The 20,790-nt window shown below is 39.4% G+C and overlaps 1 protein-coding gene across 1 annotated transcript; it reads left to right on the plus strand.

Moving 5' to 3' along the window:
- The first annotated feature begins 4,982 nt into the window (after window positions 1-4,982).
- On the plus strand, window positions 4,983-20,461 carry LOC149846825 (tRNA(adenine(34)) deaminase, chloroplastic-like). Its single transcript, XM_089998164.1, has 4 exons — window positions 4,983-5,113; window positions 5,204-5,291; window positions 19,004-19,131; window positions 19,859-20,461. The coding sequence occupies exons 1-4, from the start codon at window positions 4,992-4,994 to the stop codon at window positions 20,118-20,120; spliced, it is 600 nt and encodes a 199-aa protein (XP_089854290.1). The 5' UTR covers window positions 4,983-4,991; the 3' UTR covers window positions 20,121-20,461.
- The last annotated feature ends 329 nt before the right edge of the window (window positions 20,462-20,790 follow it).

Genomic DNA, 20,790 nt, shown 5'->3' on the forward strand with positions numbered 1-20,790 from the left:
AGCCACTCAAAGGTGGTGTTATAGGTGACAAGATAAGAGGGGGGCTATTCTCTAGTGTTCACTTATGTCTGGTGTATTGCTTGCCTAATGCCATTTATAACGGTCATACTGTAAAACATGCGAAAAAACGATGGTGGTGCAAGCATACACAGTAATATAAGAAGATTGCCGTACTCCCAACACGCCTTGTTTCGAAAGCAGATCAGGTCATGCTGAACATGCGCGTTTTTGCTCATGCCGACATCGTGGCCGTCTGCATTTTGGATGAATGCCATGTGGTTTTGTTGACTTTTGAACTTTTTAAAATGCAAATCGGATGGCCACAATGTCGGCATGAGCAAAAACTCTCATGTTCAGCATGACCTGATCTGCTTCCCCTTGTTTCTTAGATTTGCAGGTCCCTTGTTCCATTTTCCAATTTTACTTTTTGGAAAGAAAGAAATGGTACAAGTTTAATGCAATGACTAGTTGGATGTGGTTCAGGCATCCCAACTGCATCTGAATCTGTTTAGCTGGATTCAGTAGAGTAAAAAACATATGACACCAACGGGGGAGCACTTGTTTTGTAGGAGCAGTTAGTGAACGTCACCTTGTGTTGGGATGTTGCAAGTTCAAAACCCAATGGTATGAGTTGTATAACTGGTGGGGGTCTGTCCAAATTTGAGTCCAAACTGAAACCAAATCTGATAGATATCTGAATCAAATTATGTGTGGAGGAATATCCAATTAGCAATTTTAAGCTAGTCAGATCTGGATTCGTTATTGCACTTTATTATCTGATTTGAACTCCACTCGGAATCCGATTAGGTTGACTTCAGTAAAACTTACATTCAAACCACCCACCTGTTTACACGCACACGACAGCATAGTTGGCGCTCTTGAGCCGCCGCCCCCACAAATTGAGATCAGGTTCAATGTGTTTGCACACTTTGAGTGCATCTGATCACCCACCATCTGCGCTGACAAGCTGTATCCTAAAGATGATCGGTGATCAGTGCAGCAGCACAGTAGAAGTGTGCAATCACATTGCACCTGATCCTCCTTCTCGCCCACTAAGGTGGCGGTCAAACCAAACCCAATTTGGCCAACTCAAAGCATGTAAGCAACCTCTCTCTTTCTCTTCAAGGTCTCTGACCGTCATTCTTTCTTGTTGTTTCAGGTAGCTAGTAGCTACTGTAGCCACCCTCGGGTTTTAGCAATAGACGAAGAAGATGGAAAACAAAAATTGAAGCCAAAACCTGATCAAAATTGGACAGATTGGTCGATCGACTGGAGAGAGGAACATAGAGGGGGAAGAGGGTAGGACGGCAATGTATCAAACTCACTTCAGGTCGTCCATAACCGTCAGGGACAGGCCCTCCGTCCCTTGCTGTAACGAATTCCGCTACTCCCATGGAAAGGGGAGGCTTCTAGGTTCTGCTTGTGCTTGTGGGCACGGGTATGCTTGGTACCCACCTTCTTGTAGGCTGAGGCAGTCGACTCTGGTTAACCAATTCGCGGCCAGGAGGGTGGTGCTCCTCGGCGGAAGTGGGTATTGCCGCTCTCGAGGTGATGGGTTTCCGTTCTTTCATCTCGAGGAGGGTGGTGGTGGGGAGAGGAGAAGGGCTAAGTGCGTGGTGAAGGAAGAAGGATTTGGTGGTTACCACGAGTGCGATTATAGGGTGGAGCTTCACGGGTGGGTGCAGGAAATACTGGGCTTGTTGGTCAGATTCGAGAGTTATCTAATCCCTGTTTCAGGGAAGTGCAGTGGTGTTCGACTTGATGAGTCTCCGCTTCTTCCGTATGATCATGACCATGATGGTGAGAGTGATTCCAGATTCGGATTCGAGCATTGGGCTTTCGAGGAAATCGCAAACGGGGACGTTGGTCGAGTTGTTGGAAACAAGTCTAAGGCTGGAAATGTTAGCAGAAGGGGCGGTGTAAGAAGAAACAGAGCTTCGGATAGTCGTTACGGACACGATGATGATTGCGAGGATGGTGATGATGCTGGTTATGAAGTTAGTACTCGGCTGAACGGTTATGGTTCTTCTTCTTCCAAGAGGCATCAGTGTATGTGCAGATCGCAGGACGAATTCACTTTTGGAGCTGAGCATTTCTCAAGTGATTCCAGAGGAAGATATAGACGAAATCAGACTGAATCAGGGAGCGCATCATTGAGGGTTGGTGGCCGTTATGGCGTGACAAAAGATGCGTCTTATGAAGTTGAGAGTTCAGCCAGGGCTTCCTCGATTGATACTCGAAGTAAGCAACAGCAGCAGATTAAGCATGATGATAAATACTTCTACAAGGATAACAGAAGAAGAAAGCAACGAGAGATCGGGAGCGATGGTCGGTCCTTTTCGAAGAATGATGAGATCAAGGTTTGTGTGCATGAAAAAGAAAACAGGGCTTTGTCAAATACATCAGTTCGTCGCCATGAACAACAGATTCAGATGAAGCTGGCAGATTCTAAAGTTCAGAGAGGAGATGTCACTAGAGAGTCCTCTGTTTCTGGGGTTAACTATTCTGGTTGTTATAGGAATGTCAAACCTTATGAGGATAGTCCACCCAAAGTTGGGGTGGGAGCAGTCACAGAACTGAGCCAACCATATGTTACAAGAGAAAACCACTATGTAATGGAGTTTGGTGCCGCAGATTCTTCTTCAGCGACGATCTCAAATAATGCTCATTACACATGCGGAAAAGAGAAAAGGGCATCTGTGAACGAAAGGCAAGCAACTTCGACCTCGATTCGCAGTTCAGTTCAAGGTTCAAAAGAAACTCAGGAGATGAAAGTGAACCAAGTTGGCATGGAGCCTGCACTGAAGCATCCAGATGGCTCAGTTGTCATTGTGGATTCAGATTTATCAAGACTTCACGAGCCCAAGGAGTATGTTTCTAAGCATTTTCATTCTTCAAATATCGATTACTTGCAACAAGCAAACACCAGCAGCACACAGACAGGTACAAGGATTTCACAAGAACAGTTACCATCACCAGAAATGGCAATGGCTTCATTTTCTCAGCTGCCAACCGTAACTATTGCTGGTGCTGGCCATCAAAGAACTGGATATACAACTACTGATTATGTTGTCAAGCATAATCACTCTTCAAATTCAAACATGGAATACAGGCAAGAATTAAACACTAGCAGTACACAGATAGGTGTGACGATTTCAGAACTAACGACCTTGCAGGAAAACCCAAGGCCTCGTCCTTCTCAATCAACACCAGGAAGCTCATTGAAAACAACCGGTGCCCACCAATCAGGTGGATATGCAATTAGAGACTATGTTGCTAAACATAGCTGCTCAGAAGAATCAAGCACTAGCGGTTCACAGACAGGTGCCACTATCTCAAGGCAGATAACTTCACAGGAAGTTTCAATTCGTCCATCTTCTCAGTCAAAAATCAGCGGCTCATTGGAAACTTCTGGTGGCCAACGATCGCCTGGTTATGTAAGTAATGACTATGTTCCACAGCATCACCATTATGTAAATGTTGATTATGTGCAAGAACTAAAAACTAGTGCACAGACAGGTTCAACCGTTTTAGGACAGGTAACCTTACAACAACCACCAATGCCATTATCTTCTATATCAGAAATTCAGGGATTGTCACGAGCTACTGATGGTCATCAACCAACTGGTTATGCTAATAATGAGGCATTCACTGAATTATTACAAATCGGTTCTCATGTCCTAAATGTACAACTGCAGGAAGGAGCTCCTAGATATCACTCTGAAGTAGGGAATAAAAGAAATGATACATTAAGTGAGCACGCTGATCTGATTGACAAGAGTGGTGATTCCAGCTCAGTCATCTTCCTGGAGGAATCACCTCATGAAATGATGCAACCTTCTGCTGATCAACTGCACCGGACAAACCTGCCTTCTCAGAGAATTCTAGAAACAACTGAGAAAATGTATCTAGTAGAGAGAGAGAGGACTTCGCACAGCACAACTGCTGTGCTACAGCAAGTAGTATTGGTGAGTCCATCAAATTCAAATGGAGATTCTGTGCAAGGTGGCTCAAGTGAAAAGAACTCCAAAGACTCTGAGATGCAGATTACTTGGCAGTCTCCTTCATCATCTGAGATAAAAGGCCCATCTGATGAAATGTGGGATGTTGCAGGTGAAACATTCGAAGAACCTTCTAGTTTGGATATACTGGAAGCTTATGTGCCTCCTTTATCTGTTGCTTCTGCGGAGAACTTGACTGAAGTAACTTCCACTATAGGAGCGGTTCAGGGAACTGGTGCTGCATCCTCTAGGAGAGCAATTGTGAAGAGGTCAAGCAGATCATTGTGGAGCTACCTTGCAGAAATAATTAAGAATGGCTGGGCTTTACGGATGGGATCACATAATTCAATAGCAAAGTCAGCTTCTAAGAGCTCATCAACTGAATCTAGCAGCAGTGAGGCATGGTTTTCAGGTCATGAACCAGAAGATGAGGAGAAAGTGAGGAAAGAGAAGAAGGATAGGTTGAAAGAACCAACAGCCATCAAAGGGTCAGACAGTGAACTGATATATGGTTTGAATGTGAACCAAGGACAGGAAATCACTGACAGGACGAGTCTCCAGGCAACAATAACTAACAATGAGGTTGCTACAGCTTCTTCAGTGACCCTCTCTGAACATGGATCATTCCGCAGAAGAACTTCAATATCAGATAATCAAAGATGGGATTCTGCTACTAATTCTGCCTCTATAGGTTCATTATCAGCATCAGTGAGTGGTAGAACATCACCTGATGTCATTCCAAGTTTGACAATTGGTGCACTAAAGCAAAAAGAAATTAATGAGGCTGGAGTTTCCTTAGTGGAGATTGTCAGTGATGACTTTGGCACAGGAGTGCATAAACCGTTCATCATGGATATGCCAAGGAATGCCAAGGGTGAAGATAAGGAAAGAGCCTCGAGAGAAAGTAAGTTTAAAAGAACTGCACAAGTCCAAAGAGAAAGATTTGAAGCATGGGAAGAAGCATATAGACTGGAAACTGAGCAGAGAAAGATGGATGAAATGTTCATGAGGGACGCACTTTTGGAAGCAAGAAAAGCAGCTGATACCTGGGAGGTACCAGTTGGAGCTGTATTGGTCCAGGATGGTAAAATTATTGCTCGAGGCTGCAACCTGTAAGTAATTCTTTCCTATTTTTTCTCTGTTGCAAAGTTAAGATCACACCTATTGCATCAAACTGATAACCGAGTGAATTGATGTTTCAGTGTGGAAGAGTTGACAGATTCAACTGCACATGCTGAAATGATGTGTATCAGGGAGGCATCTAACATACTTCAAACTTGGCGCCTTGCAGTAATTTTCTTATCTTTTCCTTTGTATTTTGTGGACTATGCTGCTTGCAAATAACTCTGTTCGACTTTACTATTTAATATCTGATCTCATGCAATGTGTATTCCTGCTAACCTTAGAAGCTACACCAACTGAGGGAGGCGTATTCTGTTGCATAATTTTCCCTGCAGTCTCTCATGTATAAAAGCGAGTTATTCTTCAATGGTAGTTTTGATATTCTTGGGGCAGTTAGCAACATTAAGAAGAGAAAAACAGATGATCTCACACCTTCAAGGGGGCGTTTATTTTAGCCCAAAATGAGGGAAAGAGGCCCATTTTCATATGAAATGGGCCTCTATTCCCACAAGGGCTGAAATAAACGCACAGTGTGAAAGAAACAGTAGGGCCTGCGAGGGCCCACCAGCTTTCAAACAATCCAGCAACTTTCATAGGAAAGACGTATTCCTCCCCCTAAATTCCAACTCATGTTTATCTGAGAAAATGCCCAGATATGGTATTTGCCTTTGAGTATGGATGGCATCACATTGTGTTGCCCATTATGCTATTGCTATTGCATGATATCCTGATCTCATTCAACATTGAAAAATAAATTAGGAATGATCCTTTTCTTTTTGATGAATTTACCATTAAAATATATGTGCATATCTGAACAGATCTCCTCTATGATAGAAAAGTAGTTGGCAAGCATATATAATTTCTTTAGAGGAATTTGGCAACTGTATAACAATTGAATCCATAGATATTGGATCCTCTATCTCAAGGTGGATCAGCTTCTCATATTTGGAAAATTTGTTCTTTACAACAACAACAACAACAACTATGCCTTCATCCCAAAACAATTGGGGTCGGCGATATGAACCAAAAAAGAAAATCATTCTGGGTCTTCCACATGAATCCTTCTCCTCCAATCATTTTTATCCAATGCCATGTCCTCGGTGAGGTTCAAAGCATTCATATCCTTTCCTATCACCTCCATCCATGTCTTTCTAGGCCTACCTCGACCTCTTTTAACTAATATATTTTCCCATTTCTCCATCCTTCTAACTGGAGCATCATTAGGCCTTCGCCGAATATGTCCAAACCAGTGTTGTGAGAGGCGTACGCCTCAGTACCTGAAGCGTACGCCTCAGAGGCGAGGCGCACACTCAAGGTACTGAGGCGTTGCTGTGATGCGCAAATTGCCCCTCATCACAGTTCCCCGGTTACAAATTCCCCGGTGGCGAACTTCGCCGTTGGCTGTTCAGTCTTCTCCGACCACCGGACGCGCCCCCCCCCCCCCCCCTCGCTTCCGTACCAGCTGGGCGCATGGTCCTTCTCCTACTGCCTCCCCTCCCACTGCTTCACTTCCAGTCCAGTTGTGAGAGGCGTACGCCTCAGTACCTGAGGTGTACGCCTCAGAGGCGAAGCGCAGGCTCAACGCCTCGCTTCGCCTCATCGCATTTAACTACCTTGGTCCAAACCACCGTAAACGATTCTCTCTCATCTTATTTTCAATGGATGCAACGCCTACCTTCTTACGTATCTCCTCGTTTCGATTCTTATCTTTTATTGTATTTCCACACATCCATCTCAGCATACGCATCTCAGCTACACTCATTTTTTGAATATGATGTCTCTTGGCAGCTCAACATTCCGTACCATATAGTAAAGCGAGCCTAATAGTCGTCCTATAAAACTTTCCCTTCAACCACAATGGCATTCTACGATCGCACAACACTCCAGTTGCACTCTTCCATTTCATCCACCCAACCTTTATCATATGATTTACATCTCCATCAATTTCTCCATACTTTTGAATGATAGATCTCAAATATTTGAAACAATCATCCACCGGTATTTCTTGCTCACCAAACTTCACTACACTCCCATCACTACTTTGTTGCTTACTAAACCGACATTCCATGTATTCTGTCTTACTCTTACTTAACTTAAAACCTCTTGCTTCCAATGTCTGTCTCCATAATTCTAACTTAGCATTAACCCCAGCTCTAGACTCATCAATCAAAACAATATCATCAGCAAGCAGCATACACCACGACACATTTTCTTGAATTGATCTCGTAAGCTCATCCATCACTATAGCAAATAGGAAAGGGCTTAAAGCAGATCCTTGATGTAACCCAACCGTTATAGGAAAATTTGTTCTTTATGTATGTTAAATTGCTATTCCATATATATACCTTTTTTTTATTATTTAGTTTTTGTATAACTTAATGCATATGTTATCCCACCATGTCTCAACAAACACGTTAGGGGATACATCTGTCACGAAATGGCATGAAACCCAAGATATTCCAAAAAGATTAAACTAAATCTTATTATGCAAATAAAATCCAAATGCCATGTCACAATGCATTTAGGTATGAACAAGACAAAATAAAGTAGAATACAAGAGTTTTGAGAATAAATAATTTCATTAATAAGAAAATATAAAATACATTGAACCTCACTACAAAATACACTCATACACACACCACCTTTTATTTATAAAAGAATAAGTGATGGCGGACTCGGCACGGGAGCCGATCCACAATCTGAGATCCAATTTGATCTCCACGCATGAAAGCTAAGTTAAGCAGGTGAGTCCGAATAGGACTCAAACCATCTGTGATTCGAGGCCTGAGCACTCTGTTTCGACAGAGGAGGCCAATGTGGGAAAGTTGCGCAACACACACACCTTTCCAATAGTTCCGAAAACTCAGAATTCAGATCTGTGTAGGCAGAGTTATGACAGGTTCTATGGGACAGATGGACAAAACACCTGGTACAGACAGGTGACTGCTTCGAGAGGATTTTTGATCCCTCTGACAACTGAGTTTGGAAACACTCAGAACAGACATTCAACAGAATTTTATTGTCTTTCCAACGAATCAAGATTTGTAAATTTTGGCGATGTCTACTAAAAGTTATGACTAATTTATTCTGCAGTATTTTCAGAAGCTCGATACTCAGAAAATCGATTTGGTAAAACTAATTTTCGGAGCAGTAGATGGATGATTCAACAAAACATCAAAACATGAAAGATATGCTTTAAGATGTAACAAATCTAGAACTTCAATCGGATCAACAAACAACGTTGAGGTGAGCAAGTTATGACAGAAATACGAATCTCTGTCAGAAACTTCAAATAACAGAGGCTAACTCAGGTCACATGCAACGGATTAAAATTTGCTAGAGATTTTTGATGCTCCACGAAAATGAATTAGGTAAAATGCTAAACAGTAAACTTGAAAAGCCGAACATTAACTTTCCAACCAGCTGAGGCTCATAAATTTTCATGCAACTGATAATGAGATATGACGAAAACACGAAACACTATCAGAGATGCAATGGACAGGACCGAACTCTGGTCTTGTCCAGACGTCCAAAATTTGCCAGTAATTTTCATGGCCTAACGCAAATGATTCAGGAAAAACAGTAAACAACAAAGTTGTAGGGTAGGATCCTAGCTTTCCAACAAGTCAAAGATCACTTGATTTAGACCAATACAGTCAAAACACTGAGACTGTGTCTGACGATCCCGAATGCAGAAACGACTTTCCTTAGCAGGAAAACGTGATTCAGAAAACACAAGCACACACCAACAATCCAAGTTTTTGAACAACCAGTAACTCATAAACAATATCACTATCACTTTGAAATAGTCTCTCAATCTTTAACAATGGATTCAACAGACGATGACAACAAATACGCAAAGAACACAAAACAAAGATCACAAGTTTTAGACAAAATGTTATCTTGTTTGCAATGAACAAGATCGAAAACAATTCAACAACAACTTCGATGGATCAGGACGAACATCAGCAACGCAACACAATGGGATTTCTCGAACAGATCTCTCACAACAACACACACTTGAATCAGCAATAGAACTGAATCAGACACCAGCCAAAAACCGACCTCCCTTGTTGAACCAGCCAGCACCACGCCTAACACACCTCTATTTTTTTCTCCAGAATTTTTCCCCAAATTTTCAAAATCCTCCCTCCTGGACGCCCCCCCCCCCTCCCCGTAGGCCTTTTAAAAACATGGGGAAGGGGCCTCACAAAGAGAGAGAGCCCTTCCCCAAGTTGGAACTCTCCCTAGGCCTTGACTAAACCATTTTTAGCACAGGGATATTAAAGCCCTTTTAACAGCTATATTGACTTTCAAAGTCAATATAAATTTCAAACCATGGCTATGGATGTCCACACTAAGTGGCGCCACCCATATGGCTCCAACGAAGTTTGGATCTCGGGCAAGATCCAATCAATGTAAGATTCGAACCCACAAGCAAAAAGGCATTAATATTAAATGCAATAAAAAAGAAAAACTACCCTTAATCCCCACACACCCTCTAGTGCCACAAAAAGATCCTACAGGGCACTAGAACTATCCGGATCCGTAGAATCTGCCACCTAAAATAAAATTAAAAAAAAATGTTTCATATGTTTCCAAGTTTGTTTCCATGGAATCAACACATCCAAAAAGAAATTATCGACGGACACAGGCTAAGTTGAGGATCCAATTGGACCAGAGAAGTCCTGCATGCGAGTGGATCGCCTCGGGTAACGATGTCCGGATCGGTTCTGTTGAGTTGGATTTGGATCCAACTCGTCTTCAATGCTCTGCTCATCTGGATGCTCTGCATCATCCCCTCAAGTTGAAAAGGCTTCGTCCTCGGAGCCTTGTCCTTCGTATGTGACACTCCAAAATTTCTGCAAAAAATCAAAATATAATCAACGTAGAAACTATTCACAGGAATAAAAAATGAATTATGCAATGCAGACAACATCATGTAATTATGGAAATAATAATGTATGCAATACAAATTTGATAAAGTTCTAGCAATCATGAATACATTAAGATTTATATCAAGCAAGCCAAATATATTTGGGTTTTCACGCAAATATTCATATTGATTCTCCCAAACATGAATGGTTCGACCAAAATCATGCAAATCATCATTTCTTGCAACATGTAATTCAGAAAAATTGGATTGAAGCACAAAATTTTTAAGGACATGATATTTAATAATTTGACCTTGCATAAGAGCTCGAATGATTGCAACAAAATTTGGATCAGCAGATAAAAAGTGTCTTTGTATCATGCTATTTAAAATATCAAACTTTGCACAAAGAGTTTGGTAATCACAAGACAATTTATTTTGAAAGCAAGCAACACAATATAGTAATAAAGCAAACTTACTATCAGAATTTATCAATGATATAGAAGCAAGATTATCAACTAAACCCTGATGGTCTCAACAAATTTTTGGGGTTTTCATGTTTGCCATTTCAAATGTGTTCTTCTCACATTCAAGATTAAAATGAGTTTCAGAATTTTCGAATAACTCAACAAGAGAAATGTCATTTTGAACTTCAATCCTTTCAATGACACATGTTTCTTGTTGATTCCCAATCTATGTCACAGGGATTCGGCCAGACAGGTGCCGCACCCACATCGGCGCGATGCGGGTGCGGCACCGGGTGCGGTCAACCCAACCCTGGGTGCAGTCAACGCACCCAGGGTCATTTTGGTCAAGACCGCACCCAGGGTCATTTTGGTCAACCCGACCCCGAGACCCGTGTCGGGGGAACCCCCAAACCCCCCTTCTATATATATTGTTTTGTTTTGTTTTTTTTTTTGCCGCACCCCCGCACCCAAGGTTTTTTAAAGTGCCGCACCCCCGCACCCATGTGACTTAGTTCCCAATATTAGAATCCATCTTTTTAATTCTTATATTTTGCTCGAAGATGGGATTATTAATGACAAGTGTGAGTTCATTGTTGACATCCTCACATTCAAATGATTCTTCATCTTCGATGTTTTTATCAGCATCTTCGTAGATTGGATTGTCAAAGATGAATTTGTCCTCGAACAAGGATAGACAACCGTCGGGATTCTCAACAAACAATGGGTTGTCAAAATCGATATGAGAAAGTTCTTTATGATAATCTATTTCAAAAAGTGAAGAAACTTGGGACAACTCGTCGAACACCTCATCTTCATCGAATATAGGTTCGCCAACAATCTCTCGCACAGGAACATCCTCAATTTCATTGAAGATCGGGTCACCAAAAATGTCACGAAAAGTCTTCTCTGAAGGATCTTTTGTGAAGATAACAAGAGTGTGCGATTAATTTCTTTGCACGGGGGCTCTATCTCAAAATCTGAACCAATTTCAAAATCCTTACTCTCCCCTATGACTTCTTTGATTTTTTGAGGTTTGAAGTCATACGAAATGGGATTTTCTTCCACCTCGCAACTCACATACGAGGCATCCTCACACCTAACCCTAGAATTTGCAAATCTAAATGAGGCGGGGCTGGGTTGGGGACTGAAAGATGAAAATAACATATGAGTATTCCTACTCATATTTCTATACAAAAAATTCACATAAGTCGACTTGGGATATGGACCACGGGTCTCTCATTTGGATCTCCTAGGCGGATCCACACTTCTACCTGAATATGGACATAGATGCGGGTCAGACTCACGATCAGAGTCATACCGCCTATAAGACTTTAGGGATCCATGCACACTGGCCTTGGATCGTCGTTCTTCCTCGATCATGAAGTCACAAACCTTTATGTACTGATCAAGGACTTGGTTTTGCAGGTCGAGCAGTTTATGCCAAAATCCCTATTTTCCCTTTCAAGTTAGGGCTCACTATGACCTCTACCACTCATTTGCCCGACCATGGCGAACCAACACCAAAATTTTTTTTGACGACAGCCATGAATTTCTGAACCGTGTCGGATTAAGAAATCCAACAACCTTCGCTCTGATACCAAAAATGATGCAGATCCTACTATGAGGCTCCAATACCAAAATGATGGCGGACTTGGCATGGGAGCCGATCCACAATCTGAGATCCAATTAGATCTCCATGCGTGGAAGTTAAGTTAAGCAGGTGAGCCCGAATAGGACTCAAACCATCTGTGATTCAAGGCCTGAGCACTCTGTTTTAATAGAGGAGGCCAACGTGGGAAAGTTGTGCAACACACACACCTTTCCAACATATCCGAAAACTCTGAATTCGGATTTGTATAGGCAGAGTTATGACAGGTTCTATGGGACGGATGGACATGATACCTGGTACAGACAGGTGACCAGTCTGACTGCTTCGAGAGGATTTTTGATCCCTCTGACGACTGAGTTTGGAAAAACTCAGAATAGACAAATTCAACGGAATTCTATTGTCTTTCTAACGAATCAAGATTTGTAAATTTTGGCGATGTCTACTAAAAGTTATGACTAATTTATTCTGCAGCATTTTCAGAAGCTCGATACTCAGAAAATTGATTTGGTGATTAATCATGCAGCGAATAAACTAATTTTCGTAGTAGTAGATGGACGATTCAACTAAACATCGAAACATGAAAGATATGCTTTAAGATGTAACAAATCCAGAACTTCAATTGGATCAAAAAACAACGTTGAGGTGATCAAGTTATGATAAAAATACGAATCTCTGTTAGAAACTTCAAATAACAGAGGCTAACTTATGTCACATGCAATAGATTAAAATTTGCCAGAGATTTTTGATGCTCCACGAAAATGAATCAGGTAAAATGCTAACCAGTAAACTTGATGAGCCAAACATTAACTTTCCAACCAGCTAAGGCTCATAAATTTTCATGCATCTGATAATGAGATATGATGAAAACACAGTACACTATCAGAGATGCAATAGACAGGACAAAACTCTGGTCTTGTCCAGACACCCGAAATTTGCCAGTAATTTTCACGGCTTAACGCAGATGAATAAGGAAAAATAGTAAACAACAAAGTTGTAGGGTAGGATTTTAGCTTTTTAGCAAGCCAAAGATCACCTAATTTGGACCAGTATTTAGAGTGATACGGTCAAAACACTAGTACTGTGTCTGACGATCCCGAATGCAGAAACAACTTTCCTTAGCAGGAAAACGGGATTCAGAAAGAACAAGCACACACCAACAATCTGAGTTTTTGAACAACCAGTAACTCATAAATAATAGCAATATCAATATCACTTTGAAATAGTCTCCTAATTTTTAACAATGGATTCAACAGACGATGACAACAAATATGCAAAGAACACAAAACAAAGATCACAAGTTTCAGAAAAAATGTTATCTTGTTTGCAGCCAACAAGATCGAAAGCACTTCAGCAACAACTCTGATAGATCACGACGAACAACAACGCAATACTATGGGATTTCTCGAACATATCTCTCACAACAACACACACTTGAATCAGCAATAAAACCAAATTGGACACCAGCCGAAAACCGACCTCCCTTGTTGAACCATCCACGCCTAACACAACTCTGTTTTTTTTTTCTCTAGAATTTTTTTCCCCAAATTTTCAAAATCCTCCCTTCTGGATGCCCCCCTAGGCCTCTTAAAAACATGGGGAAGGGGCCTCATAAAGAGAGAGAGCCCTTCCCCAAGTTGGAGCTCTCCCTAGGCTTGACTAAACCATTTTTAGAACAAAGATATTAAAGTCCTTTTAACAACTATATTGACTTTCAAAGTCAATATAAATTTCAAACCAGGGCTATGGATGTCCACACTAAGTGGCGCCACCCATATGGGTCCAACAAAGTTTGGATCTCGGGCAAGATCCAATCAATGTAAGATTCAGACCCACAAGCAAAAAATGATTAATATTAAATGCAATAAAAAGAAAACTACCTTTAATCCCCATGCCACAAAAAGATCCTATAGGGCACTAGAACTATCCGAATCCGTAGAATCCGACACCAAAAACAAAATTAAAATAATAATAATAAATAAAATAAGGAAAAATGTTTCATATGATTCCAAACTTGTTTCCATGGAATCAACACATCCAAAAAGAAATTATCGACGGACACAGGCTAAGCCGAGGATCCAATTGGACCAGAGAAGACCTGCATGCGAGTGGATCGCCTCGGGTAACGATGTTCGGATCGGGTCTGGAGAGTTGGATTTGGATCCAACTTGTCTTCAATGCACTGCTCATTTGGCTCATCTGGATGTTCTGCATCAAGAAGTAAAAGAGAAACAAGAGAAAGAGAGAAGAGAGAGCGCTCTCTATCCGTTGGACTAGCTCCCAATGGCTAGTAAAAGTCAACTTTAGTTGACTAAAAATAATATTATATATATAAATATATATACACATACAAAGAATATGTACAAAAGATACATTTATCTTAATACCCCCTCAAACTTACAGTGACTCATCGTAAGTTTGCAAATACAAAAGAAAAAACTCATTTCTTTAAATGTCTTCATTAGTCTTCATTAAGATCCTTTATTAGTTGCTTTCATGGAAGGGTGCATTGAAAACTTTTATAAAATCTTCAAGATTTCCAGCAATCATTTGCTCAAACTATCGTGTCTTTGAAAACCTGTAAATAGAGCTAGACAAATGTCCCAACTATACAAAGAATATATATCTCAAGTATATTTTTGAAAACAAAAGAAGATTTTAAAGTAAAAAAAAATGTTATAATAATAGATAAATTTGATTTAGACAATAAATGTAATGTTATATATTATGGAGAGAGGATGGTCGAGCACACCAACAAAACCAAAACAATACATAGAAAATAAACTAAACAATTTTAAAAAAAGTAAAAAAAAAATAACAATTTAAGCAAGATACACTAGCCATTAAGAAAGATAAGAGGAGCATACCTCAAAGATAATTTTTTTTATAAAATCAAATTTCGACAATCATAAACCCAAAATCAACATATTTTTCAAAAAAACATAAATATTGATCATAAGAGAATTTGATCACTAAAGAACATATAAATGATCAAGAAGAGATAAACAATCATGCATAAATAATATCCCAAAGTTCTGGAAAAACACTTCGAATGAAAAAAACAAATAATCAATTTATACTAAGCAAACATGACATGCATATAAAATGAATATTCAAATACCATGTAATGAAATGGTGATATTCAAATATCACCACCAAAGTCCACCAAATGGATACACAAGTGGACAATCAACAATGGAAAACTCACAATAGAGTCCATACACAAAAGAAGAGTTAACAATGAGTACAATATAACTAATATGAAAAGCATATTTAATGCACATAATTTATGATTTTTTTTTAAAGAATAGTGATTTTCCATACAAAAGCACATGCACAATGGAAAAGATTAGAAAATACATGGAGAGATAAAAGTCCCATGTATAACAAATCATATCAAACAAAATAAGATTTGCAAATTTCAACAACAATTTGCTCACTAGAGACAATCACCTCTTTGACCTCCAACTCAAAATCATCAAAATTTAAGTTTATCAGCGCATAGGACAAGAGATCAATCACAAATGTCAGCAATAACCATATCAATGACCATGCACAAGCAATATTGGCTAAGTTGACAATACAAACCATCTACAACCACAAGAGGTGCACATCCCTTGCCTCACAAATGATTGTAAAACTAACTTGTAATGAAAACAAACTTATGTCATCAAGAAGATAAGAAAGATGATTTGAAAATAACATACAAACCATGACAAGAACAATAAATTTTACAACTTTCAAACCATCATGGTTTCAAAAAAAGATAACCATCACAGATAAACATAATTACAAGCATCTGACATAATAACAATGGCCAAATAAACAAATGGGTGATGCAACATACTCACAAAACCAAAGATCAAATAGCCGTCAGTTAGAGCCGAACCATAAGCCGACAAACTAAACTAACAAAGAAACTGAGGTGCACACAACTCCAACAAACATCTCTGGTTCCACAACACCGAGGTGCACACAACTCACCTCAAAGGGCCAAAAGAGATGATGCATCAAAGAAAATTCTGTGATGGACAAAACTAATACCAAAAGAAGGCAAAAAAACCTACGAAAATCAATTTCCAAATAAGGGAGTTTATATATATAAGAGCCGATTTGAAAAACAAAGTTTCAAATCATAAACCTTGTGCAAGCAAAAAGTAATCAAAAGAGAAGCATTCACAATCCCATTAGTCCAAAATTGCACCAATAGCATGGGTAATAAAAAGTAAGCCATATAAAAATCCAAGATCATACACAAGTACAGCCAATCAAGGATGCTTACAAAAAGATCATAATCCATACAAAATAATTTTGCATAATGAAATCATTTTTAAGAGAGCAATAGCTTAAAGCCATTAAGACAAAAGACATGCTACATAAAACCTATGAAAAATCATTAATGGCACATAAATTATGCATAAAGACTTGCACATTCAAACATGTCTACAAGACATAGATATGCAAATGATATGTTTATAGAACAATCTCATGAGAGCAAGTTTGATAACATATAATTCATCCATTATTATTGAACTTAAAGTCATAATGACACAAAGTATGAAAAACATACAAGAATATGAAATTCTTAAGGACCACATCCTTTGACACATGCATTCATAAAGATACAAACAAGCCCATACAAGAGCCAAAAACACAATGTACCATTAAAGAAATTTTACATCTAATTCCAATAGACAAATACTCTAATCCCTTCAAAGAACATGCATTAGAGGAAAACTTTTTTTTAAATGGTTTGAGAACAAAACCATTTTTAACACATTTTTCCATGAAATTTTTCATGCCCAAGAAATAGCCACAGTGCCACAAAAAGGAATTTTGAAACAAAAATAAATGCATCTTAAGGTAAAGATCCAACATACCAAAACATGAGAACCCTGAGTCCAGGCTGTATATCAATCAAGTTTCTTTACGAAGCACGAACTTGAACAAGATACCAAGAGCACAATAACTTGTTCTGATACTATGTCACAAAATGGTGCGAAACCCAAGATACTCCAAAAGGATTAAACTAAATCTTATTAGGCAAATGAAATCCAAATGCCATATTACAATGCATTTAGATATGAACAAGAAAAAACAAAAGTAGAATACAAGAGTTTGAGAATAAATAATTTCATTAATAAGAAAATATAAAATACATTGAACCTCACTACAAAATACACTCATACACACACCTAAACTACCCATCACTCATACACATACACATACACATACACATACACATACCACCTTTTATTTATAGAAGTAGAAGAAAAATGAGATAAAGAGAGATTTAAGAGAGAAGAGAGAGGTATCTCTAGCCGTTGGACTGGTTCCAACGGCTAGTCAAAGTCAACTTTAGTTGACTAAAAATAATATTATATAAATAAATAAATAATATATATATATATATATAAAAGATATATTTATCTTAACAACATCATGACCTGTGAGGCTGTGACCCATCATTAAAACAATGACATTGACCACCCTCTGCCAGGGATGGTACCAATCTGGCCAATGGCCATTTTTCAACTGGTTGGTGGCTGGAGAATAACCAAATCATTATTATTATTATTATTATTATTATTAACTTTTTCATTTTAGGCACATCAGCCATTTTCTGGCCTGCCACTGGGCGGGACATGGCTCGGCTGATAATGGCCGATCAGCATGGTACCAGTCTAGCCATTTCTGATCAGTGGCTGGAGAATAGCCAAATTATTATTATTATTATTATTATTATTATTATTATTATTATTATTATTATTAACTTTTTCATTTTAGGCACATCAGCCATTTTCCGGCCTGCCACTGGGCGGGACATGGCTGGCTGATCAGCATGGTATCAGTCTAGCCATTTCTGATCGGTGGCTGTGGCTGGAAATGGCTGGGTCGATGCTATCCCTGCCGGATGGTAGCAGCCTGGCCATTTCCAGCTAGTGCTGGCTGGAAAATGACCATACTTATTTTTTTATTTAATTTATTTTTTGGGCTTTTAGCAACAAAATGAAAACCAAGATTTTGGCAAATTGGGTTTGCCAAAAACCTGGTTTTAAGGAAAAGTTGGTTTTTACAAACCCAGGTTTTGTAGCCCGTCATCCAAACAGGGCATAAACCTTCAAAATTTCTTAAGTTTTAGGGAACCTTCTATTTTTGGTATATAAATACGTGCTTCTGATGGCTGCCTTTTGTGCCTTGGATGTGGACTTCTGTGCTTGTCAAGACCATGGATAGAAACACAATTCTTGGAAGCATTTAATATGAGGAGGAAAAACTTTGCTACCTGTATTGCAGGACTGTTCATGGACCTGTTCCAACTCAAATGCAGCATACACTGACCTTCTTGGGTGGGTCTTTTAGCTTATCGGGTTCAAGTAAGGTGAAAAGTCCACATGGATCCATTTGAATCACAGGTCCTGTTTTGACCTGAGGGACTGAGAACCCTATCCTTTTTCATTACTTTTATTGTTTCCCACAGCTGTTTGACTCGTGTCAATCTGGATCAAGCGCACTGGGTTGGATCCTCATTTTACCATTACATGTGTCTGGAATCTGGTTAATTATCAGGATTATCTCAGGTCTAGGATGGAAATATCCGAACATGGTAGGCTTTTTTTCCTGGCTGAGTTGACAAAATATGCTTCGTGGTTCTACAGGCAGGTGCAGTTTGGATATTATGGTGTTGAGATGTGATCCATGGAATACCTACTGTGCTTTTTTCTTTCCTTTTTTTTGTTTTTTGTTTTATGGCATTTGTTACTGAACAGGTCATATGACGATTCATGAGTGAGTTGTGGAAAATGCTTTGCTGTGACAACTTTATGTTCAAATGAACTCCCAAATACGTTGCATATAGATATGCAAAGAATGTGCGACATGCACTTTTCTTAAATTTGATTTCACAACTTTCTAGTTTGCTCTTTGTTTCTAGGGAACGACTCTTTATGTCACACTTGAACCTTGCCCAATGTGTGCGGGTGCTATTCTTCAAGCTAGAATTGATACCTTGGTGTGGGGGGCACCCAATAAGCTCCTTGGAGCTGATGGTAGCTGGGTCAGGTATGCTTGTACATGACAGTCGTAAGTTGTTTGTTGCTTATATCTTTTCCTTTTCATCTAGCAGATTTTCAGTTGAATTCAAATTAAAGGTTTTGATGATTCATATATTTTATAAGATGCTATCATCCTATTGGGTGATCCATTGCCACCTGACGGTACAAAATGTAGACCAAACTGCTAAGTGACTTTACCATGTGTGGGCTATGATTAGATGATGAGCTCACTCAATCATAAAAATGCTAGTCTGTGGTGCCAAAATGTTTATCACCAATTAATGAATTAAAAGTACCAAGAAAAGCAGAATTTGCTATCTCCATTAATGTGTCATATCCATGGATGTTTTGTTTTATTTTCAAGATCCTATCTTTTGATGAACTCTAATTCTCCTGTGATGTGAATTCGAAAACCATATTTGAGAACTTAGCAAAGCAGTTTGCCACAATTCAGCAGCAGATGGCTACTAAACCATCGTGGAATATGGACCATATTGTTATCTTTCCTGTGAAGAATTCATTAGTCTTTCTGAAACCTGGCACCTTCAATCACATTGCTTGAACTGCAACTTGAGTAGGCTCCTTGAAAATGATGTTGACTGTAGAAAATAAAGTGTCATACGACAGATAAACTAATCAACTCTTTTAACCACTTTCGGCCTGTGTAAGAAACATCCTATTGGGACCATGCTATGATGTTCCGCCACAGTTTTGACTAGATCGTTTCCGTGCAGACTTTTCTCTTCCACTGATGAAGGACAGCACAGCTTGGATCAACCAAGCCCTATCACTGGTCCAATACACCCATTCCATCCAAATATGAAGATTAGGTGTGGTGTCCTTGCAACTGAGTGCTCTGATGCAATGCAACAATTCTTTCAGCCGAGGAAAATGACCAAAACACCAGAAGCTCCACCTTCATGCATGCCAATTGCGAACCGTCCAAAATTTTTCTCTAGGATGCAACATTTTTTTAGTATGATGTTCTGTTTGTAGCTGTTTCTGTTTGTTACCTATTGAAGGAAGAATAACAAAATACTCTCTCATTGAGTAATGAGAGGGACTTCCAGTGACCTTCTGAGCCAACAGTTTGCTTCAACTGAAGATGAACAGAAAACAATGAAGACTGTCTTCGTTGCTATGATGCTGTAACAAAGAGGTTTGAGGCTGGAGCAAATGTGGGTGCAAGGGTGTAAAACTGTCAGTCCCTTTTGACAGTTTCTTGACTTTGTTAGAGTTTTACTCTCGCAGGAATCACTATTACATTATGATTCTTAGGTTTTCTGATTTTGGCTGTGTGAATTATCATCTTGAAATCCTGCAAATGCAGTCCTTTTCTGAGAGTTAAAAAATACTTGGTTTGTTTTTCCCATGTTTGCTTGTCCTCCAATGAATAGCATAGGTGGTCTTTGTTTAGGTTGCAGCAAATGGACACATAAATGTCATATTTGTGTTACTTATTCAACTCATTTGTATGACATGCATTATACACAGGGAGCATGTTGTGTATCCTTAAGATGTTTTAGCAGTCTTTACATGAAAAATTGGCTGTTTTTGTGAAAACGAAAATGACTGTTTGAAGTGGTTTGTCCGACAAGTCCCTTATAGGGGTGTCTTGTTCAGATCTAACAGGGAAACGGTCTCCCTGCTAGACTTTCAGAAGCAG

This window comes from Nuphar pumila, chromosome 2, assembly GCF_984573655.1.
Source record: "Nuphar pumila chromosome 2, dmNupPumi1.hap1.1, whole genome shotgun sequence".
Classification (NCBI taxonomy): domain Eukaryota; kingdom Viridiplantae; phylum Streptophyta; class Magnoliopsida; order Nymphaeales; family Nymphaeaceae; genus Nuphar; species Nuphar pumila.